Source organism: Lactuca saligna, chromosome 3, assembly GCF_052625555.1.
Source record: "Lactuca saligna cultivar CGN05327 chromosome 3, ASM5262555v1, whole genome shotgun sequence".
NCBI classification, from domain to species: domain Eukaryota; kingdom Viridiplantae; phylum Streptophyta; class Magnoliopsida; order Asterales; family Asteraceae; genus Lactuca; species Lactuca saligna.
The window spans coordinates 21,053,567-21,079,100 of record NC_136419.1 but is presented as its reverse complement, the minus strand read 5'-3'; the positions used below and the strand labels follow the sequence as shown (position 1 = coordinate 21,079,100).

At 40.5% G+C, this 25,534-nt stretch overlaps 1 protein-coding gene across 1 annotated transcript; it reads right to left on the bottom strand.

Moving 5' to 3' along the window:
• Positions 1–19,812: 19,812 nt before the first annotated feature.
• LOC145034702 (putative phospholipid-transporting ATPase 4) lies at positions 19,813–24,659 on the bottom strand. Its single transcript, XM_078983189.1, has 9 exons — positions 22,588–24,659; positions 22,374–22,484; positions 21,991–22,267; positions 21,829–21,917; positions 21,609–21,693; positions 21,304–21,513; positions 20,998–21,222; positions 20,701–20,892; positions 19,813–20,621 (listed from the first exon to the last, which is right to left on the bottom strand). Exons 1-9 carry the CDS (start codon positions 24,471–24,473, stop codon positions 19,905–19,907), a joined length of 3,792 nt encoding a protein of 1,263 aa, XP_078839315.1. The 5' UTR covers positions 24,474–24,659; the 3' UTR covers positions 19,813–19,904.
• Positions 24,660–25,534: the final 875 nt, after the last annotated feature.

Genomic DNA, 25,534 nt, shown 5'->3' with positions numbered 1-25,534 from the left:
AGGGTTGCATGTACACTTAGGAAGTGTTAGAATGCTCAAAACCCATCACATACATGTATCACACAGACAACAAGTATAAACTATCATATATAAACAATTCCTTGGGCACCCGCCCGCTATTACTGGACCTCATCCTGCAAACAATACTAGCATACTGTGCCTAGGGCTAACCCCCGGGTCTTCTACTCATAACTACATGGGCCGGCATTATGGCCTTAGACCCATTCACACAAAGGGAAACTCACCTGAACTGGCTGAACTTGTTGATGATCTCACTAGCTGCTTCCCGACAACTCACGGAACTCCTGCTCCCTTTGCTCCCCGAACTACCAATATCAATGCAACACTGAGTCTAACCGACCCCCGAAAGACAACCAAGTCCACCCTGGTCCAAAGTCAAGGTCTTGGTCAAAGTCAACCTTCCAGGTCAACCCTACTCGCCGAGTCACCCTACTGACTCGCCGAGTTCGAAATAGTCAGATTCCTTCCATTCGCGACTCGACTCGCCGAGTCAGTCCATGACTCGCCGAGTCTACCGATTTCTGAGTCCAGACCTGTCCAACTCACTGAGTCTCCACCCGACTCACTGATTCGAGTCACAACTTGAAGGATTTGGGGTTTCGTGACCTGACTCGCTGAGTCCAAGAACAGACTCGCCGAGTCCAAGGCAATCTTCATACGACTCGACGAGTTGTTCATCTCACTCGTCGAGTTTCTCCACAACTTCATGCTACTCGCCGAGTCCACTCAAAGGACTCGCCGAGTCCCTTCAGATCTCCTTACATGTAGAGGATTTTAGAGTCATGCATGGACTCCAAACTGTAGATCTACCCTTCCTAAGCCTATTCCACACGTAAAGTTGCAAACTTTACGTGTAGAGAAGGAGATCTAGGCAAAATATGCCATAAACTAGGGTGTAAGGCCAAGGGGCTTCAAAATCGACTTAATGGCAAATACTTTATGCTTCTCCAGGCCCTAAAACACTTGAATCTGAAGTAGCAACTCCAGATCCGGCTTCTAACCCAAAATAATAACATTATGGCAAAAGAGCCCAACAACCACACATAGATCTAGGTGCAAAAAGGGGTCCAGGAACTAGTTTATTACCTCCAAGTGCTCAAAATGAACTCACAATCCCAGATCTATAGCTCCTTCTTGCTCCTCCAAGTTCCTTCTTCCTTTTCCAAGCTTTAATGCACCATCCAAGGCTTAACTAGGAGATGTGACGGCTAGGGTTTGATATCCAGGGCTAAAGAGGCAGTAAGGAACCCTAGGAAGAAGATTAAGACATTTATATAGGCCCCAAGTCCCGAATTTAGGGTTTTCCACGCACAGACCAGACTCGCCGAGTCACCTTGACCGACTCGCCGAGTCGGTCGCTTACACCTCGACCCGGATCCCGCTCGGACTCGCTGAGTCCCTCCTTGGACTCGCCGAGTCGGCCCTTAAATTAGGGATTTTCTTTCCCTTCTTGGCCTTTGAAACTTTGGGTGTTACACTACGGCTACACCCGTAGACCTACAACCCCTAATACTGTCTGGCTGCAAGTGAATGCTACGGCTACCCCCGTAGACTTACAACACTACTACTACTATCTTAGTGCTTACAAATCACTATTCTGAGAACTTCCTGACTATCCCTAGTTCTGCTAGCAATTCCTCATCCTGACTTCTTAAAATCAGTCCTCAATCATCAGATGCCACATCAACCTTAACATCTTATATCCTTGATGAAATTAGCGTTCCATCGAGGAATTCTTCGACTTGGTTCCCAAACCAACCGTCTACTAATCCAGAAACATGAAACTAACGTTGGGAAGTTTCCAAACTTCCAACTCCTGAATTCACACAACCCTACATGCTGTCTCTACCACTGACTATTAACACATAAACATCTCTTGCTAACCGATCTCAAGATCCTCCTTTCCGACTCACGCGAGTCCTACAGGTGACCCTTCACCAGAATACGAACCACATTCTCACCATTACCATTAAACGCACGGACCGATGGGGAGTTTCTCAAACTCCCAACCCTGAACTACTCAATCCATCAAACGTTGAACTACTTCTTTTCCTTCTCATAAATCACGTACTCGTTCTGGATTTGTGTGCTCTTACCCTTGTACACTCGGAGAATTCTCCCCCGCTTCAATCCTACTTACACCTCGATGCTCAGTAAAGAGAAATCCCAATCCTTACTACCATTCCAAAATCAATCCGCTGATGAATCCCAAGCTTACCATAGCTAGGGATCTAACCTGTCCATTCTAAAACTTATACGGCTCCGAACTAGCGAGACATACCGAGTCCCTCCAAGGCATGCTACACTTACTGCACCCTAAGTAACCTTTTTTGATAAAACCCATCCCTTGACTACTAAAAAAAATCCAAGGTATGCAGATGGCATAAAACTCGATCACAAACAGGTAATATGATACCCCAAAACATACGCTTATAAATATCGTTGCAGCAACATAACAATAATATCATGAATAATAATTGACAAGAAGGCAAAAGATACATACTTCCAACACCCGGCGCTGCCCGGACCCTAGTTGCAATCAACCGGTACAATCTGCTTCGAGCCGTGGGCGCCCTAGCCCGGCCCCAACAACCGCTGGTGGTACTCGAAGACCTGGACGCATGAGCTATCACCTGCTCTGCTGCAAACACACCTGGACAGTGGGCCTTCTTGTGACCTCTCTGACCGCAATGGAAACATATCGGGTCAAGCCCCATGGCGATGGTAGTAGTACAATCCCTGCTGAAATGACCCATTCGGCCGCATCAGAAGCAGCCCAAAACACCACCACTACCATTCCTACACGCACCCAAGTGCGACCTACCACACATCCCGCATTGACTGCGGCTCTGATACCATTTGTAACATCCTCCTCTGGCACGTATCACAATATTGTCCGCTTTGGGCCACTCGGCACGAGGACTTCCCAGGGGGTCACCCATCCTGGTACTACTCCCGCCCGAGCACGCTTAACTGCAGAGTTCTTATGGGATCTGTTGCCCTCACGGCTTTAAAACGCGTTGTGATAGGGAAGGTATCCACACCTCTTATAAGGAATGCTTAGTTCTCCTTCCCAGCCGATGTGGGTTCAGATCTAACCCACTTTCACCCCCCATTATAGGGTTCGACGTCCCCGTCGAACACATCGACCCGTGCCCTAGCTCTGATAGTACCTCGATCACCAATCCGACCCTTTGGGCCTCTTGCCCGAACCTGTGGCTACCTGTGACCCATCTGTTTTCCTCTTCCTTTCCGACTCCCATCCCGACTCTCACTCCTGAGCTACCCTATCAACCCCATCCATCATCTGAACAACTGACGTCTGATCATGGAGCTTCGTAGTCAACCTATCAATAATCCTCGCGACCATGCCGGGCAACCCCTCGCGAATGGCTCGCGAAACCTCCTCAACTATCCAATCATGCAGAGGTCTCTCTTGAAGACAGGGTGCCTGACTCACTCTTGTCCCTTGATGGCGAAAGCTAGAAATGGGATCTCCCTGAACCTCATACGAATCGGGCTCTAGACGAGCCCCAATCTTCCCTGACACCACCTCGGCCCTAAAGGCCTCAAGACGACTGTCCATAAGTTCCATAATGGCCTCCTTAATTGAACCGAAAATCACTGGAGTCTGATCGATAATGTTGCACATAATCTCTGCAGAAATGAAATTCTTCATCTGATCGTCAAGCTGCCCAGCTCCAGAGCCCGAGCCAGATCCCTCCCTGGTACCTGAACTGCTAACTGGTATCTCGCGCAAAGTCACCATGCTGAAAATATAACACACTATTGATCAATATACACACCGTTGCTGAGGGACCTCTCACACACTCTACTAGTTCCCTGGTTTTGTCTCGGCCCCTCTTGAATCGAGTACGGATCCTCTGCTTTCAGTAGTACGGGCCCATACTACCTTCCACATCTATCCGTACTTTCCTCAAGAGTTACCTCAACTCCACCAAGCCTCTCTACTGCTACTAATCTATGCTACTGTAATCCTAGGCATGCCCTAGGGAACCTCTAACTCCGATCAAACCAGTCCTCAGCTGCTGAAGGTCTCCTTGTAATACTAATTAGTCATCACCTGAATACCATCACATGTGATGAGGCTCAGATAATCCTTCGAGTAAAAGACTCATCCCTACAACGGTTAGACTCAAACAAGAGCTGCACAATAGGGCCAACTCCAACACTCTGAGATTATTCAACCCTGATCACATATGATGTGACGTATTCACTTAATGGCTAACTCCCATAACTCGGAGTCCCACAAAGCACAAAGCAAGCAGCATTCGGATACAGAAAACTACTCACACAAATCTATTCTCATAACGAGATATTGTACTAGCACACAATGCTAAGCTCATACTATCAGGCATAACCTAAACAGGCTATCCTACTACTGTCTACTCAATACTAGTATGCAAATCTTGTAAAGCTGAAACACATAAAGCAGACACATAAGGCATCCTCCTAGATCCTTAGTCCTATACTAGCATGCTGTTCTACTGAAACTGAAACTGAAACTGATAGTTATCACATAAACTTGCATGGGTAATTTGGGAGTACTTACTTGAGCTCGGCTGATTGCATGCACCACACCAATTTCTCTCTTTAAAGTTATTTTCTTTCTAAAATTTCTTTTTTCTTTTTCCAAAAAAAAACTCTTTCTTTCCTAAACATTGCTTTCAAAATGTCTTTCTTTTGAAAACCTTTTACCATTTCCTTAGTTTGAGTTCAGACACATTCGAAGTGTATCCGAATCCCTCAAACCAAGGCTCTGATACCAACTTGAAACATCCCAAAAATCACGACTAAAAATTTCTTTTAAAACATTACCAAAACCATATTCATAAAAACCGTATCATAAAACATAACATAATTTCGTAGCATTAACTCGAAATACAAACTTATTATCAGAGTAAAACATCCCAGGCTAGCTGACTAAGGTGTGTGCACTGCAATCTTCCCGAGCTCCTCCTTGGAAAACTGAGTACCTGAAACCAAAAACTGAAACTGTAAGCACGAAGCTTAGTGAGCTCCCCCAAACTACCCCATACCATACAATAAGTCCATAATTACTTAGATTAATTTCTGGTAATGATTATTATTTAACATTTCAAGTTATTAAATAATTCTCGTGTGTGTCCTGATAAATTCTCAAAATTAGGGTTTTATTGGCATTAGGGTTTTCCAACCCAAATACTAGCCCATTTATCAATTTGTTGGGCCTTTAGGTCAATTAGGGCTTTATTGGGCCTATTAGGTCCACTAGAATATCATTAAGCCCATTAGTCACATGCTTGGGCTTTTAGGTCCATTAAGCTTCATTGGGTCTATTAGGGCCTACAAGGCCCATTAGGTTTTCAAGCACCCCAAACGAATCAAACTCAACGAGGCAAGCACACCACCACCCAACACAGCGGCCGGTGGCGGCAGCCACCACCCTACGGTGGTGGTTTGAGATTTCTATTATTAGTTTGGCACCATTACAATGTACAACTCGATAATACACACACACATTAATAATAACACACATACACACACAACCACCCTTATGGTGGCCGGTGGTGGCTTTTCTGGCCAACTAAACACCCACACAACACCCTCTCACTGCAGAAATGAACACAAACGCACCAAAACACACACACATGGTGGCAACGGCGGCATCAGTGATGAATTGTGGTGACAGTCGCCACCATGAGGTGGTGGCGGCGGTTCTCTTGATTCCCAGTCGAGCATCCACACACAAACACAATCTGAAACACACTCCCATACGCAAAACGACCCACACAGCCGGCTAAAACTAACACACACACACACAAGAACACAGCCACTGCCGACGGTGGCAGCGACCTTGAACAAGAATCGGGGGGTGGTTGTCGGGGCAGCGACAGCGTGATTCCTTGGCGGTTAACAGTAGCAACAGGTGTCTAGTCCCCGGAAGCATCCTTGCCTTCGATGGGGATGGGAAGCGACGATGCTAATAGAGCTGGGACGCAACGTCGACAAAGAGACGACGACAAAAGAAGTATAACGGCAACATGGCGGCGATAACATCTCTGATCTCCAGTCGGTACAGCATCATTCGACCGATCTTAGTGGCTTTTCCCAGGCTATACATGACGTTCGGTCGTTGTCTTTCCGTCTTCAACGACAGTGGGTGGTGGAACTCGAATAGGCAGCGAAGGCCGACTGTTGAAGGTGAAGAGTGTATGCGGTGGCTGCTGATCCTCTTAAGGTTAGGGTTATGCAAAGCATATATATATGGCTCATATTAAAGTTTACCATAATGTCAAGAATGGTCCTTCCGCCTTCCTTTTCTTTCAAAACAAATCCCAATTTACCTTTTTAACCCCAGCCAACCAAAATCCATTCAAATTAAGTCCGAAATTTATTCTTTAGCCCCTGCTTCCATAAATCTTTTCATATTAGGTCCAAATGTTACCAAATGCACCCTGTCTTCTAAAAATATTTGCAAAACAAGGCCCAAATTTACACTTGGACCCCCGAAAGTCTAAAATATATCATTTGGCTCCCCGAAACCAACAATCCACTGAATAATATAGATTTAGGGCGGCTATTCGCTCATAAATTTTTATCTATTTATGAAACATCCCCAAAATCACGACTAAAATTTTCTTTTAAAACATTACCAAAACCATATTCATAAAAACCGTATCATAAAACATAACAAAATTCCGTAACATTAATTCGAAATACAAACTTATTATCAGAGTAAAACATCCAAGGCTAGCTGACTATGGTGTGTGCACTGCAATCTTCCCGAGCTCCTCCTTTGAAAACTGAGTACCTGAAACCAAAAACTGAAAATGTAAGCACGAAGCTTAGTGAGCTCCCCCAAACTACCCCATACCATATAATAACATCTAAAGCACATATTGGGCCTTGCCCACTGCATCGGACCGAGGTCCAGACTAACTGGGGCCTTTCCCCCTGCATTGGACCGAAGTCTGGAGACTGACTGGGACCTTGTCCCCTGCATCGGACCGAAGTCCGGACTAACTGGGGCCTTGCCCCCTGCATCGGACCGAAGTCCGGAAACTGACTGGGACCTTGTCCCCCGCATCGGACCGAAGTCTGGACTAACTGGGGCCTTGCCCCCTGCATCGGACCGAAGTCCGGAAACTGACTGAACATAGCATAACATAACATATCAACTAGCATAAACACATATAATGCATACTGCATCAGGCCGTAGCCCGGAACACCTAACACATAATACATATAACATAAATCATGTCTAGGCCACGAAGGCATCAAACATACTAACTACTGCATCAGACCGAAGTCCGGAAACTACTGCTAACTGAACGGGCCGACATTGTGGCCTTAGACTCATTCCTACTGGAAGGAAACTCACCTGATACTACTAAACTGTTGCTGCTAATCCCTTTGACCGCTACCTGACCTCTATCTCCGAACTGCTTCTCCACTAGCTCCTCGAGCTACCAATATCAATATAACACTTAGTCTAACTGACCTCCAAAGGTCAACTAAGTCAACTCTTGCCAATGCCAAAGTATTGGTCAAAGTCAACCTTCCAGGTCAACCCTACTCGCCGAGTCACCATACTGACTTGCTGAGTTCAAATACTTAGAGTTATTCCTGTTCGCGACTCGACTCGCCGAGTCTACTGATTCTCGAGTCTTGTCCTGTCTAACTCACTGGGTCCTGGCTCGACTCACTGACTCGAGTCTTAACTCGAAGGGTTTGGGACCACGCGACCTGACTCGTCGAGTCCAAGAACAGACTCGCCGAGCACTAGGCAATCTCCAACCAACTCGCTGAGTTGTTCATCCAACTCGCCGAGTTCATGCCCATCTTCATCCGACTCGACGAGCTGTTCATCCCACTTGTCGAGTTCCTCCTCATCTTCAAGCTACTCGCCGAGTCCACTCGAAGGACTCGCCGAGTCCATTCGGTTCTACATACATGCAGAGGACTTTTGAGTCATGCATGGACTCCAAACTGTAGATCCAGTCTTCTAAGGTCTATTCCTTACGTAAAGTGGCAATCTTCACGTGTCGCTGAGGAGATCTAGGCTCAAAACACTATAAACTAGGGTTTAAGACAAAGGGGCTCAACAATCAACCCAACAATCGATGCTTTATGAGTCTCTAGGCCAAGATACACTTAGATCTGAGGTAGCACCTTCAGATCTGAGCTTCCAACTCGAAATGGGTCTCAATCAACCATAAAACCCCCAAATCTCATAACAAAATAGATCTAGATGCAAGGAAGGGAAAATGGCAGCTTAATACCTCCAAGAAGAACACAAACTGAAGTAGATCTCGGATCTACACCTCTCCTTTGAAGCAACCTTCCTGATCTTCAAGTCCATTCCAAGATTTCCTTCCTCCAAAGCTATTTCTCTCAAAAGATGGAGGCTCCCACGAATCTAGGGTTTACAATTTCTCTAGGATGATATAGAGGCTGAGGGAGGGACATAACTCCCTTTTATATAGGATACAACTCCCAAAATTAGGGGTTTCCTCGCACAGACCAGACTCGCCGAGTCTCCTTGGTCGACTCGCCAAGTTAGTCACTTACTCCCCGACTCGGATCCCGCTCGGACTCGCCGAGTCCTTCCTTGGACTCGTCGAGTCGACCCCTAAACTTAGGGTTTTATTTCCTTTCTTGGTCTTCGAACTTTGGGTGTTACAATTTATTTATTATATAAATAGGATGTTACACCGGTACATTTATTAGATGATAAATAACATCGAGAGTACCAAACTAATTTTGATGGTTATTCACACCTTGTTTGTGATCCTCGGTATCCCAGTCACAAATGGAAAGGGCATAATCGAGATTAAACATGCCATTGAATAATTCAATGAATCTCAAAAGATACAGGAATTTCATTTAAAACTTAATTCACTTAAAATTTCGTTTTCATGGTGGTGAAATTGGTAAATCGTTATTTACCTACCTTTAAATAATTTGCAATTGGATTACGGCATTCCCTTTCTAAATTACGAATTATTTAGTTGGATCCTAGCCTTAATATTTCATTTGGGTGTTATATTAAGAATTCTCTTATCTAATCAAATCTTATCCTTGTTCTTTTTCAAATTTCAACTTCAAACGATGCTCTCGGTTCCTCCAACAACAACTCCAACCATTTCTCGCTCTTGCTTATCTGCTCGAAGGTCACCTTTGATGGTTCTAATTTCAATAAATGGATATGTAACATCAAAATAGCCTTGAGTTTCGAGGACAAGGAATATGTTCTCGAAAAGGAGCTGAACGAGATTGATGAAACTAAATCTACTCCAGAAGAAATTGTTGAATATAGGAGACACTACAATGATGCTAACAAGGTGGCATGCATCATGGTGGCTACTATGACTCCTGAGCTGCAAAGGTTTCATGAGGAATATTGGCCTTATGAAATATACAAGGACTTGATAGAGAAGTACCATCAACGAGCCCATCAAAAAAGGTACGAAATAATCAAGTCACTTATAAATAGCAAGATGAAGGATGGAGAGTCTGTCACGACCTACTTGCAACACATGCAATGTTATATGGATCGTCTGTTAAAGCTCAATGTTAACTTCGATGAGGAATTGGCTATTAACATAGTCTTGCACTCATTACCTAGCTATTATGATCGGTTTGTTATGACTTATCATTTGAACAAGGAGGAAACTACATTGAGTCAACTACAAAGCTTGCTAAGAACCACCGAAAGTGGGATGAAAGGAAAGAGTATTGCCTCCACTCCTACTGTTGTTGCTCTCGTCTTGGCCATAGGGCAAAGGAAAGGGAAGAAGAAGAACGCTCCCTCGAAATAGAACTGGAAGGGAACGTCTAATGTCGGGTCATCAAGTAATGGCCCTAAGGGAAAATCTTGTTCCAAATCTCCCCCTGCCTCTGATTCGAAGGAGACTACTTGCTTTTAGTTCCATGATAAACGGCATTGGAAGAGAAGCTGCCCCAAGTACTTGCAAGACATAAAGGATGGCAAGGTTAAGCCAACCTCTGTAGGTATTCACACTGTTTTATCTAAAAACTCATCACATTCGAAATCTTGGGTTCTTGATACAGGTTATGGTTTTCACATTTTTTCTAACTTGCAGGGACTAAGAGGAAGTGAAGATGTGGAGCATGGGAGTATGAACCTAATTATGGGCAATATGAGATCATCTCCTGTTACCAATATTGGTGTTTATTCTTTAGTGCTTAGTATTAGGTTACGTTTAGATTTAAATAATTATTGCTACTTGTCAGAAATGACAAGAAATATTATTTCATTTCATGGTTTATATAGACAAGGTTTTAGATATTCTTTTGATAATGAGAATGGTTCTATTTATGCTAATTATAATGGTGTATTTTATTTTGAAGCATTACCTTGTGATGACATGTATGAAACTATGATGGTTGTAGACAATTTAAGAAATAGTGTGTTGCAAATTGATTTGTCTAATGGTTTAGACAAGGCATGCTTGTGGCATTATCGTCTTAGATATGTCAACAAAAAACGCATTGCCCAACTCCAAAAGGATGGAGTTTTCAAATCATTCGACTTAAGGTCGAATGATACATGCGAATCTTGTTTACTTGAAAAGATGACTAAATCACCTTTCACGAGTTCATGTGAAAGAGGTGAGGGATTGTTGTACCTCATACACACGGATGTTTGTGGGCCCTTCAGATCCACCATAAGGGATGCAAATCAATTTTATATGACTTTTACCGATGATTATAGCAGATATGGATATATTTATTTAATCAAACACAAGTTAGAAACCTTTGAAAAGTTCAAAGAATTCAAACATGAAGTCGAAAATTAATTAGGTAGGAAGATCAAGATGCTCATATCAGATAGGGGTGGTGAGTATCTTAGTATCGAGTTCCACGACTACCTCAAGGAATGTGGAATTGTTTCACAATTGATACCTCCTAGGACACCACAACTTAATGGTCTCGCTGAGAGACGTAATCAAACTTTGTTGGACATGGTTCGTTCCATGATGAGTCGAGCTTCACTACCAATATAATTCTGAGGGTATGCCTTAGAGACTTCCGCTCACATTCTAAATCTTGTTCCGACAAAGAAGGTTGCCAAAACACCTCATGAGATGTGGACAGGAAGGTTCCCTCGTTAGCACATATTAAGGTTTGGGGTTGTGAGGCTTTCGTTAGACGAGAAACTCACGACAATATTGAACCTCGAACTGAGCGATGTATTTTTATCGGCTATCCACAGAAGTCCTTTAGATACTTGTTTTACAGACCTAGTGAGAATGTGGTCTTTGTAGCACGAAGAGGCTTCTTTCGAGAGAGAGAGCTCATATGTAAAGAGGACAGTGGGAGTGTAATTGATCTTGAAGAAATTAAAGAGCCAAGTGATGAAGGAACCTCTAACAATAGCACTCAACCCGAGGAAGAAATTGTTGTTGAACCTATTGATGATTTGTTACCTCTTAGATGTTCCACTCGAGTTAGAATGACACCAGATTTTTATCGTTTCCATATAACTATGGATGGTGATACATTTATCGGTGATAGTACACTGGTAAATTTGGATGAACCTTCTAACTACAAGGAAGCCATGGCGGGCCTGATTCAGCTAAATGGAAAGAGGCAATGGACAACGAGATCCAATCCATGTATGACAATCAAGTTTGGAACTTTGTTGAAAATGTACCAGGTCGAAAGATAGTTGGGTGCAAATGGATCTTCAAGAAGAAGACTGAAATGGAAGGAAAGGTGCACACCTTCAAGACTCGATTACGAAGGGCTTTACTCAAACCCTAGGGGTTGACTATGATGAGACATTCTCACCGGTGGCCAAAATTAAATCTATTAGGGTTATGTTAGCCATAGTTGCATTTCATGGCTATGAAATTTGGCAGATGGATGTCAAAACCGCTTTCCTTAATGTAAAGTTGGCTGAGGATGTTTACATGAGTTAGCCAGAAGGTTTTGTGGATGCTAAATACCCCGAATGAGTGTGTAAGCTTGAGAAATCAATCTAAGGATTGAAAATAGCTTCTCGCAGATGGAATCTTTGCTTTGATGAGAAAGTTAAAGAGTTTGGTTTCTCTAAAAGTGAGGATGAATCTTCTGTATATGTCAAAGCTAGTGGGAGTATAGTCACTTTCTTGGTATTGTATGTTGATGACATATTACTTATAGGAAACAACATTCCAACACTGCAGGAAGTTAAGTCATGGCTTGGAAAGTGTTTCGCTATGAACGATCTAGGAGATGCTGCTTATATTCTGGGAATAAGGATTTTGAGAAATAAGAGTAGAATATTAATTGGACTTATTAAGAGTACTGATTTGGATAAAGTGGTAAAGCGTTTTAGCATGGAGAACTCCAAGAAAGGAGAATTACCTATCCAGAGCAACACCAAGTTGAGTAAGACTTAGAGTCCTAGTACTGATGCAGAGATAGCAAAAATTAGTCGAGTTCCATATGCTTCCGCCATTGGATCGATCATGTATACTATGATATGTACTCGCCCTGACGTGTCTTTTGCTTTGATCATGGTTAGTTGATATTAAGGAAATCCAAGTAAAGCTCATTGGATAGCGGCTAAGAACATACTTAAGTATCTACGAAGAAATAATGATTGGGTCCTTGTGTAACACCCCGATTATTTAAATAAGTTAATAATTGTATGTCCCGGACTAAATTGAGAAGAATTTTAGAAGTTGGGGGTTAAAAGTGTAAGTTTCAAATTAGTTTTGTAAGTATTTATGAAGGAAGGGACTAAAGGGTAATTTATGGGACTTCTTTGGAGAAGATTTTTGAGGTCATGGAGCTAATTGGTAAATTCCAGAGTTAATTTGTAAAGAATTTAGGGGATGGAGTTAAAAAGGTAACTTATGGACTTAGATTGAAAGGAATAAGAGAATGAGGGGCTGAAAATGTAATTATGGGGAAATTTCTAAATGGTCGGGTATATATGCATTGCAATGACTCATTGTGACCTAACCCTAATTGAAAACCAGCCGTCACCCTCTCCATCTTCACTACCGGTAGCCACCATCACCATGGAACCCTCATCAGCCGCCGGTTGCTACACCGAATCCAACAACTCAGCTCATCCGCCACCACAGCCGTGCCGCCTTACTGTGGTCATTGTTATCATTCCGATGAGAAAAGAAGTTGGGATTGGAGCACCATCGTCCCACTGTTACATTGCCGCCACTCCATTTCTTCGTGCGTTTTCCGATCTGACGAGTCCGAGTCGACCGCCGTCATCCCACCTTTTACGTTGTTGAGCACCGACATGCACAACCTTGTTGCCTTCACTTCTTCGCCACCGGAAGCGCCGCTGCTGCATCCATTTTCGTGACCATCGAAGCACCGCCGTCGCTTAATTCTTCTTCTCCGCCCCGTGCCCGTCGTCATTTGCTAATCCGAAGAGGCAGTTTTGGTGTGTTTCAGCTCGTGGGTTGCAAGCATGGGGGTGGGTTGTGGTTGATGTTCGTTTGCTAGACTAAGGGACAAGAAATACCACCGCCACCACCATTGGGTGGTGGCTAGCATTGCAACCGCCACTGTTGCTGCCTTCTTAGTGTTGTTGCCATCACCGTGAGCCACCAAGGGGGGTGGCTGGACCTTTGTGCAAATAGAAATCTTGTAGGTGTGTGTGTGTGTGTGTTTTGTTGTAGAAGGTGTTAATGGCCGGAAAATGGAATAGATGCCCACCATGGCCGCTAGCCATGGTGGCTGCCGCCATGAGCCGCCGCCGGCCACCATGGTGTGGCTGTGTGTGTGTGTATGTTAGTTAGTTAGTTAGTGGTGTGTGTTTATTTTGATTAAAGCATTGTAACTATAATTGCCAAAAGAATAATGAAAAGAAATGGAAAACCACCACCGTAAGGTGGTGGCCGCCGCCGTGTGCCGCCATTGACCACCACTACCCAAGGTGGTAGTGGGTGGTGACCCTCAAGCAAGCGCTAATGGACCTAGCAAACCCCTAATGGGCTTATGGACTAGACTTGGGCCTATTAGGCCATGTTTGGGTGGAAAACCCTAATTATAAATATTTGGGCCTTAGACTTATTGGACCAACTTTTGGGCCATTGGGATTGGATTGTGTGTTGATAACTATTTCATAAAGCTTATCTAGTAGAGTAAAGGACTTAATGGATTAAGTCCTTAATGGACTAATTGAGAAAATCCTAATATTTGAGAAATTATCAGCACACACACGAGAATTATTTAATAAGTGAGTATTAAATAATAATCATTGGCAGAAATTAATCTAAGCAATAATGGACTTAATGGATTAAGTCCTTAATGGATTAAGTCCCTAGTGTGTTAAGTCCTTAATGGGTTAAGTAAGAAACACTTAACCCTAGTTATCATTTTATGTGAAACCCTAATTTTACTAGGGCTTTGTGTTGGGCCATCCAAGAACAAGCAAATGGACTAGAATAATTTATTAGGCTTTAGGGTAAGGTCCATATGAAGGATTGGGCCCAATTTGGAAAATTAGGCCATAGATGGGCTATAGTTTGGGCCTAGATGGTTGTGTGATATTGGACCCTTAGAATGAGACATGTTGGACTGGAGTGATCAATTGAGCCTTGAGGGAAGTCCATGTAGAGGCTTGGGCCCAATTTGGAAAATTAGGCCATATGTTGAGCTTTGATCCCTAGTTGACTTTGGGCCTATGGATTGGGCCTTGGGCGTGGGTAAGCCAAGCTAGGGGTAATGTAGTAATTATCCAAAGCATGTATTTATAGTTATGTGTTAGAACCCAATTATTAATTGGGTGTTATTTTGGTGTTGACAGTTCGGGAATCTGTCATCCAGCAGCTAAGGTTGAGTCTGCGGGACTTCAACAACGTGGTATTGTGTCTACGGGACTTCAGCAGTGTGAGGTGAGTTTCCTTCCAGTAGGAACGGTTCTAAGGCCACAATACCGGCCCATTTAATTAGCAGTAGTTTCGGACCCCAATCTGATGCAGTAGTTCATTATGCTTGGTGTCTTTGTGATACAGATGAGTTATGTGTTCCGGACTATGGTCCGATGCAGTATGCAGTATATGTGTTTATATTATATGTTATGTTCAGTTAGTTCCGGACTTCGGTCCGATGCAGTAATTAGGGTGCTTGATGTCTTTGTGATTCAGGCATGTTTTGTGTTATGTGTTCTGGACTCTGTTCTGATGCAATATGCACTATATGTATTCATGCTTATTGATATGTTTATGATATGTTATGTTCAGTCAGTTTCAGATTATGGTCCGATGCAGGGGACGGGGTCTCAGTCAGTTCCGGACTTCGGTCCGATGCAGTTAGTTCCAGACTTTGGTCCGATGCAGGGGATGGGGTCCCAGTTAGTTCCGGACTTCGGTCCGGGGCAGTTTCCGAACTTCGGTCCGATGCAGTGGGCAAGGCCCAATATGTGTTTATATGTTATTGTATGGTATGTGGTAGTTTAGGGAAGCTCACTAAGCTTCGTGCTTATAGTTTTCAATTTTGGTTTCAGGTACTTAGTTTTCAAAAGAGGTGCTCGGGAAGATTGCAGTGCACACACCATTTGTTCAGCCTGGGATGTTTATACTCTGATATATTTGACAGTTGTTATGATATTTTGAGATATATTGTTTATGATTCTTATATGACGTTTGATGAATATGGTTTAATTACTAATTTAAAACAAAATTTTCAAACTGTGTTTTTGGGATGTTTCACCTTGTGCTTGGTGGCAATGATAACTTAAGAGTTACTGGGTGCAGTGACGCCAACTTTCAGACAGACAGATACAACTTTCGTTCTTAGTCAGGGTGGGTGTTTACCCTTTATGAAGGAGCAGTAACTTGGAAAAGTTCCAAGCAGGAGACCATGTTCAGCACACAAGGAGCATGGTCTGAAGGATGATATTAGTTTTAGTGATTAGATAGTTATTTAGAAACTTGTAACAAATAAATATAATTGACATTTGATGATTAAATAATGGAGATTTATTTATGAGTATTGTTTACTATCTTTTGTCAATTGTTTATCTTTGTGTTTCATTTGCATGTTTTACTTCCCGAATAATTGGATTATTCAAAACATCCACGGTTGATCATACTTTGGAAGTAAGTAGTGAATTAAGACTATCATGAATTGGATTCTAGATTGTCTAAGTGTTTAAACATAACAATGGTTTGTTGCAACATTTATGAGTACTTTTGAAATAGGGATTTAAGTACTGGATTAAACCCATGCTCAGTGAATTACTTCATGGAATTTATCACGAATAATTCTGAGACAGTGATATTGTATAATCTTTAAACCGAGATATATGAGTTGTTGTTTACGAGTTGGTTGTGTATTGATATTGCGTAAACGCATCAGTAACTTGGTGTTATAAAACGTATTGTTGTGCATGATTTGATGAGTAAATAGTACAAGCATATGAGTCAAATTTTATCTGTTCCATTTACCCTAAGGGGGGAAAGCGATATCTTGGACCCCTCGGTGATTTGGCATTGACTTATGTGTCAGGCCTGGTCAGGACTGAATTGATGTGTTCGATTAAGTTCTTTGTCATTACAAATCAGGAATTGAGAAACAAACTGTTGAACAATGAGAACGATTTTGTTCCATGTCATTAGTTCACATGATATCTTACAGAACAGAGTATTATATGATCCCTTATCTTAGGTCATGCAACTGACTAGGTCAGAGTTTAATAAAAAAACTATGAGAGCTACAATTGCTTATCAGTTTTTGAAGTTATACTTGCAACTATAGTTATCAGACTTATCCAAGTGGGAGACTTTTAGTTTAGGTGTCTAAGCCCATAACTATAATCGATATGTACTTGAATTGATAGTAGCATGGTCTTTTTAGGTTTGCCTTCACACGTGCAACTAGACAGGATGATTAATTGAGGACGATAAAGAATTTATTAATTTGATTAATAAATCGGAATTTATGATTTATTAATATGTTATGGAAATAATATATTAATTAGTAATCATAATATTAGTTAATATTTAATCAGAAATTAATTTGGAATTGATTTTGGGATTAAAGAAATTAATTAATATTGTAGGGACTAAAAGTGCAATTGTTCAATAGTTGAGCAAAAGGGTCGAGAACCTTCCTAGGGAAGGATGGATGGTTTTGTGATGATATATGAAAGATTTTTCTAGAGTTTCTAGAATATCTTATCATATATGGATAATTAAAGGAGGTGGATAATTATCATATTGGAAATTAGGATTAATCCATAGCATCCTTGGTGCACTACATAAAGAACCTTTAGGGCTATGATTTTCGGCAAGTCTTTGGAAGAAGCAATAGCCGAAAATTTGATCTCCTCCTCCTCTCTCATATCATTCTGTTACATTGTGTGTTTGCGAGCCATTAGAGATGTTACAGTTGTGACACTAAGTTCTCAAGCTTTAAGATCTACAAGAGATTCATTGTTATTACAATATAACAATCAAGGTATGTAACCTAACCCTAGTTTTATATGAATTTCGAAAATAATATACCTCTCCTAGGTTTCTCCTTTTGTTTTCAAGTTTTCATGTTCAATAGAGAAAACCTAGATTCAAAGCATTAGGTGTTATTTGGTTCGCAAAATGTTGCTGAAGGAATTTGAATTGGAATTGGAAAAGGAATCTGTCAGGAATTTGAATCCAATTTCACATGCTGTTTGGTTAGTAGGAAATGGAATTGGAATAAAATCCAGAATCTGTTTGGTTCGCAGGAAATGGAATTGGAATTCATGTAAAATGACATAATTACCCTTTTTGCATGTTTGCTTAATTTTACCTTGTTTTCTAACTTATATGTAAAAATACATTGTGAAAATTATAAAAATAATAGAATTTCGACGGTGGGGGGGGGGGGGGGTAGTGGCGGTGACAATTGTGGGTGGCAATGATGGTGGCTGCTACGGTGGTGGTGATGGTGACGATGGCATTGATTGTGGTGGCAAAAGTAGTGGCGATGGTGGCAATGTCAGCTGGTGGTGCCAATGACGACGATGATGGTGCTGGTGGTAGCAGTGACGGCTGGTGGCTGTGGTGGTGGTAGCGGCGATGGTAGTAGTGTTGGTAGTGATGGTTGTGGTAGTGTTATTAATGGTGGTGGTGGTAGTGGAGGTGGTGGTGGGTGATGGCATTGGTAGTGGTGGTTGGTAATGGTCGTAGTGGTGGTGACGGTAATGGTGGCGGTGGTGGTCGGTGACGATGATAACGGTGCTAACGACGAGGATGGTAGTTGGTGGTGGCGTCGCATGCAGTGGCGGTAGGTGGCGGTGGTGGTGGCGGCGACGGTGGTGGTGGGTTGTGGTCATGGTGGTGGTAGTGGTGGTTGGTGGCAGTGGCGGTAACGGCGACGGTGGTAGTAGTTGTGGCAGCGGTGGTGGTGGCGGTGGTGGTGGTTGGTGAGGCGACAGTATTGGTGGTAGCGGTGGTAGTGGTGGTAGTGGCGGTGGTGGTGGTCAGTGATAGTGGTACAAGGGTATTTTTGTAATCTGTCACTTTCCTTGATGAGAATGAATGTTTTCCATCCAACTTTGGAATGAATTCACTTTCCTCCATATGATGGAAAGTTTATTTCATTTAGGAATCCTTTTCCCTCCTATATGTCCAACCAAACACATGAATTCAAGGGAATTGGAATCATTTTCTCTCAAATTTCATTCATTTCCTGCCAACCAAACGCACCCTTAGGGTTGCATGTACACTTAGGAATTGTTGTTATGCTCAAAACGCATCAGTTTCTTGGCTACCACATGGAATATTGTTGATTATTCTTATTACAATTACATAAGTGTAAAGAAAATTTTCAAAATTAAAACTTTTAAAATGTTAAGTTTCGGCTTGATTTCGATTGAGAATAGTTTCTTAAAAATATTTATTATGAAAGTATAATTGATGAATTTGCTTCTAAAAATGCTAGAAGATCGATATTTAGAAAATAATAATGTGTTTATTGTTTATCTTGTTTTGGAAAGTTGTTTATAGTAGTTTCAATTTATTACTAATGAGTGAAGACATGCATATGATCAGATTTAATACATTTTACAACAATATTTTATAGGGCCTCAATTTAATTTTCGCATATGCATTTCACTGATATGGACCACTAGAAGTATGGTTCTTCTTGGTCTTATGAATTATTTTCTTTGTCTTGATATTTTTTATTTTTTGAACGTAAATATCATTAAACACAGCCACTCTAGCAAGGAGCTAGAGGAAAACAAAATTTACAAGAACTTGATAGCATTGGAAGGGTTATTAACCTATTTAGTCCAATTCAACTTACTACTCTTAATCCTAGTAGATAATCATATGATGGACTACAAAACCAAATATTTCTCCTTTAAATTTTTGGGTTTTATAGCATCAAAAACCAACCAATTTCGGTAGGACCACATTGACCACATGCAACACCCCACCACCATCTCAGCCAGCCTTATGAGCTTTCCCCTTGAAACCATCGGGAAGGTCTTGTAAAGAAAATATTCTTTGTCTTGATATTGATATATCTCCTTTTCTACTTTGGTAAATAACGTGTCAATTTAAAATGAACGTGTTCAAACTATCGATGTTAAAGTATTGGGTTGTATACTTGTATATGGTTTATTTGCAGCCCTTAGCAGATGCTTATGAATTGCTCATATATCATCCATTATAATCGGGCTCTATTAGCCCATTTTGTAGTAGTGTGTATTCAAACTTAAACTTCAATTTGATAAATTTGGTTAAACCAATCAAGCACGATTTATTCACCTAAGTTACATTATCAATGACTAACAAAATTTTGGTAAGAAAACAATTAACATGTAAGACACAAATATGTATAAATTTACTCTTTATAATGCCTTTGGACAACTGAGAAACAAGTGTGTGCAAGAATCATAGTTGGTATTATGATGAATCTCTATTTTCTAATGAATTAATGGTTATGGATCGACGAATAGGACTATTCGTGATGGATTTAATAATGAACATTCTTTTCTTGTGTAGTTGATCCTTTAAATAGAGGATCTTGGCATCGACTCTGGCTGAAAACCCAATATGGGTCACCTTCCTGGAACTTTGCTTCTCTCTCAACCACATCTCATCATCTACAACAACTTTCCTTCCATATTTCATTTCTTGGATGACATGATCATCCATTGGATAAAACGACCTCATGATGACCATGTAAATGAAGTAGGGAAGAAGAGCAACGACTACAACTAACAACGTGACAATCCAGTACACGGGTGCGGGTCCCACGGCTTCAATCAGGAGTTTGAATTCCCGGCCGGAGTATACAGGTGGAAGAGCACCATAGAAGAGTAAGAAAATATACCAACACAAGATGCTTCCCCAAATGAAGATATGTTGGATCCATGTAAAGTGAGTGATGATCAGAGCAATCTGACAGTTTACAGTCCATATGACGATGGTGTATGTGATCACTCCTAAATGGGAGATGTCTATGACTTCTCCCCCTTGTCGGAAGGTTGAGGAGGATAGAATGTTGACGTTTAGGATGAATATGGTGACAGATGTAAGTAATCCGTTTCCCATCCACCCCAAGATTCTCTTCCAACTAAAGAAAATACCCTTTTGTCCTTGTTGATAAAGGGCCGGAAACTGATATCATTAAGGGAAAACACGTTAGTCTTTATGATTGATAATTTAATATTTTTACCGAAATATATATAATATATACCTCAAGGCAAATATCTGAGGAAACATCTTGTTCCAGGACGCCTAACGATATGACTGGAAGGGATGTGAGAAAGAGATTGAACATAAGCATATACCATCCGTCATATAACACGTCCCCCGAGAATTTGGAATAGAGTTCATAGTAGAATAACGTAAGCCCAAATACAATGTTCTTGTATACGAAATACAAAATCTGCAGGAATACACGATCGATTTAAAAAATAAGTCATACCTAAAAAAAAATAATAATAATAATAAAAAAAATAAAAAAAATCTCTAAATTAAGTTTGGTAGACACCATTTTTGAGATTCTCTTGTAACACCAATGCCCATGCACTATTAACAACCGTTCGAGGAATCGAAATTGGGGCATTGAGAAATCACTTGCCATCACAGCCTGCATTCCTTCCATACCACTAATCCCAATGCCGATATCAGCTGCTTGAATCATACCAACATCGTTTGCTCCATCTCCAATCGCCAACGTCATCTTGCCGGTATATTTCTTCACTAATCGAGTAATCTAAGTTTGCACAAAATTAGATGGATTAATTTCTAATTGTTTACGATATGATTTGATGTAAGATGAACCTATGTGGATTACCAAGGCTTTCTGTTTAGGAGAGACACGACAACATATAACAGAGGAACAATTAACTGCCAATTGCAAGAAATCGTCTCTTATCTCATCCCCCAAAGCAATTTCAAGGGCTTTTCCATCCACCACAAGAGCAAAAGGATCATCCTTGGTTTTTTCGTTTACTGTAACTTGATAAGAAGCCTCGATTTGATTTAATATCTCATCATTCATAGCCTGAAAGCTACAAAATGTTGAATCATTACCCCTAACTCGCATTTTTCTACCTGTAATAGAGTAAATCGACTCAATTCGAGTTCATAAATATTCACCTTTGGTTGATTTTTCGATTCGGCGTCCCTGCTCAAACTCAGATGAAACTGCTTCATATCATGCCTAAGCAAACTACAAGCAAATCTGACCAAAAATCCAAAAAAAAAAAAAATTTAATAATAAAATAAAATAAAAACATTATAAGGAGTCCAATCAAAATTTTGAATTTGATAATTGATGAAGGCGTTAGGCGTATCATATCTATTTGAGAATTCTAACCCAATATTAACTGCAGTCTCCTTTTTGTCTCCAGTAAGTAGCCATATCTTGAGTCCAGCTTGAGCGAGTTTATCTATGCATTCTGCAACCTGAGATGAATGTTAGGAAGTGATCAATATGTTCTTAAAAGAGGTTGAGTAAATGTTTTATGGTTTTTATTACCCCATCTTGTAACTTATCATCAACAGCTACAGCACCTAACAACATCAAATCTTTCTCGATGATTTCAGATACATTCTCTAGCAACTCCTCTCTTTCAGACCCGATTGTTGCCTTTGCTTTAGCAAATGTTGAGCTCCATTCTTCATACTCCAAATCTTTAATCTTTCGATAAGCAAACGCCATTGTCCTCAACCCATCTTCTGCATAGTTTGCAAGGTGCATGGTTGTAGCATGTTGATATGTCCTACCACTATCACCTAGCCTATCAAAGATGATGCTACACAAAACAAGATCTTTAGCTCCATATTGAGGTCAAAGATTAAATATTTATCCTCAAAATTACAAATAAAGAGTATTCAATTGGAAAAAATCAAGAAACTTACTTGTCAGCGCCTTTGCAAAATAGGAAAATCTGACCAACTTCATCACGAACTATCACTGACATCCTCTTTCTTGAGCTGCTGAATTCTAATAAGTTCAATAGCTTGTATTCCCTGAAATTTAATCATAGATATGTATAGTTTAAAAAGGTTAGATAATAATAAAGGGGGGGAGATGAAGTCATAAAGATAAAGAATATCATGGGAAAGCATCGACCTTTCGACCTCCTCTGAAGAAGAATCAATCTCTTTAACAAACATTGAAGACTGAGTTCTTTTGCAAAACTGGAAGCCAAACTCTTGGGCTGCAATCAGAAAGGTCACTTCTTCGGGGGATTCTGCTTCATATTTGAGTTTATGGCTTCCTGTTTCTTCTCCATTTTCGACTGGTATACCTGTATGACATAAAGCCATGACTCTGAAGAACATCATCATATCCCAGACATTGGATCCATGAACCCACATTTTGTTCATCAATCTATCATCTCTAAAATTAAAACCTTTTATACCAAGATTTCTCGTAGTTTTTGCATCATCCAAGACACTGTTGTGTACTTCATTATCTTGATCGGTACAAATTTCGTGCATCTCAATACTATCACGAGGCGTGGAATCCTCAGCATCTATATTGAAACGATAGCTCTCGATGTTAATATTCATTCTGTGAGAAGCAGCACGAACAATGGCATTTACATCACCACCATAAGAAATTCCTTCAATGGAGCACTTCCTGAACTCCATTTGGTTACATGTTAAAGTCCCCGTTTTATCAGACAAAATCATCTCAACCTGACCAAGTTCCTCATTCAAATTTGAAGTCCGGGCTTCAACTGATTTCCCAGACATTTCATCGAACAGTTGGAGGTCATTGTTTATGAGCATTGCTTGTAAGAACTTGACTACTTCAATGGAGACGTAAAGGGAGATTGGGATCAAGTAACCGTACAATATGAGTGCTCTCAGGAACTGAAGAAACCCAGAAATGAGTGGTTTGTTAGGATCAAAAGACGCATCTGTATCTTCGAGTAACTGAAGGTACCACCATTCTTTAGCTGTATGTTTTCTGTCTGTATATCGAGCAGAACCAATGGAGGTGATTAAAGATATTAGAAGCAACATGAAGAACAGAACATAAATTACATGATCCATCTTTTTTTCTACTCTGCTACGTTTCGAAGGCGATTTCAAAGAATTTCGAACCACTTTCGTATCTCTTCCGGTAAATACCACAACTCCGTAGACATAATCCGTATTTTGTAGCTTTGAATCTCGAAGAAGGAGCTGCGAAGGGGATAAAGGGTATGAAGAAATCAACGTATCTTCATCTTCGTCTCCAAACTCCAAATTTGCAACAAAAGTGTAGAGACTCGAATTCGGATCTTCACACCGAATCGTGGCTTTAAACTTATCAAACTTCAGTTCTTCATCAAAACCCAGAGTACATTCCAAGCAACGTTTGATTTTCAGATTGGTTTCTCCATCTAAATTCATAGTCTCAACATAGCAAACACCGTCTTCATAGCTAGAAGATAATAACAGAAGATCACATGGAAAATACTCATTCTTGCTCACCTTCACAACATCCCCCACTCGTAGCACCTTCCATGGTCTGTCAAGAAACGATCCATTTCCAATATGAACTTTCACTTTCCTCGAATTCACCTCCAAATCCTGCAAGAACCGATGCCAATCCTCTACGCCCTCTTTCAGCATACTGATTCCAACAACAAAAACCAAAGGTGCAATCAAGCTCAGAGGAGAGAAAGGAGCTAAAGAAGTAACCGATAAAACTGCAACTAACAAGAAATATAGATTTGCCACCCTACGGAACTGCTCAAACAACGACTTGGGAAGAAACGTCACCACATTATACTTTGTTGTGGAGACATCGTTGATGGGATACTTATATGGTTTTGTTCTGTGCATCCCTGAATCGTTACAGAAAACGACTCTGGAGAACCCAGGCTGGCCGAAATCCGATTGGTTCACCGGAGGTGGTGACCTTAAACAAGAAAACGTGTAAAGATTGCTCCATTTTACTTTTCCTTTCTTTTTCTTCTTCCTCATCGTCTGAACATTTGTTGCAGATGGTTGTGTCGCCATTGCTGGGTGTTGTTAAGAGAGGTCAAGCTATGATTGTTTTATGTAGTGGTTGGTGGTGTTATTGAAGCCGGTTTTTGTATGAGAAACGGCACATATTGACAGATGAAGAATCACAAATGTGAGTTTTGTTTCTTTTGATGATTTTATTAATGGGAAATTCAGAATCTTCTAATGCTCAAATTTGGAGCTTTCTCGGATCTTGTGTTGTTCTTGGAAGCTCAGGCCTTTTGTAGCAACATAATTTGACAATGGAGGTCGGGATTGGGTCATAAAGTACAAAGAAAGCACCAATGAGATTTTTTCAAAACATAAAAATAAAAAACTAATGTTTAATGGAATAATTCTGGGTAATCATGGTAAACATCATAATAAAACACCTAACAAATTTAAATTTATAAGAATATTAAGTATATTATCTGCATCTATTTAAAAAAAGTAACCTAAATTCGGTCCAATAGTATCTAACCAAAAAACCCGCTTACAATCTATAAATAAATAAATAAATAAATAAAAATCTGATAAGTGATAACAAAAAGTATAACATCTCAAGTATATTATTTTTATTAAACAGTCCTAAGATTATATTAGAAACAAAACTAGCAAAGAATTAGCCACAAGAAATTAAATTTGGTTTTCAAATTTTTTGTGTTTTTTTTTACATACATATAGAAATCAATACAAATAAAAATAAATAAATAAATAAATAAAAGATAACATGAAGTATCTTACCAAAACAAAATACAGTTTTAAATGAATAGCAACACATCAAAAAATTTCATACCATCTATCAATTTTTAGTAATAAACCACATCATTTAAGTTATAGAGAAAAACTTATCAAATATCTAATATAAAAGAGATCTTTGTCATTTTGAAGATCTATAAAGTTAGCTAATAGAGTATTAGTGATCAAGTCATATGTTATTACCTTCTCATATTTACTTTTTTTAGAATCGTACAGAATGGATCTTCCATATGCACATGGTGATAATAGAAGTCTAAAAAGATGTGAAAATGTCACTAAAATTTGTTATGCAAAATGTCTCATTTCCATATGTTTTT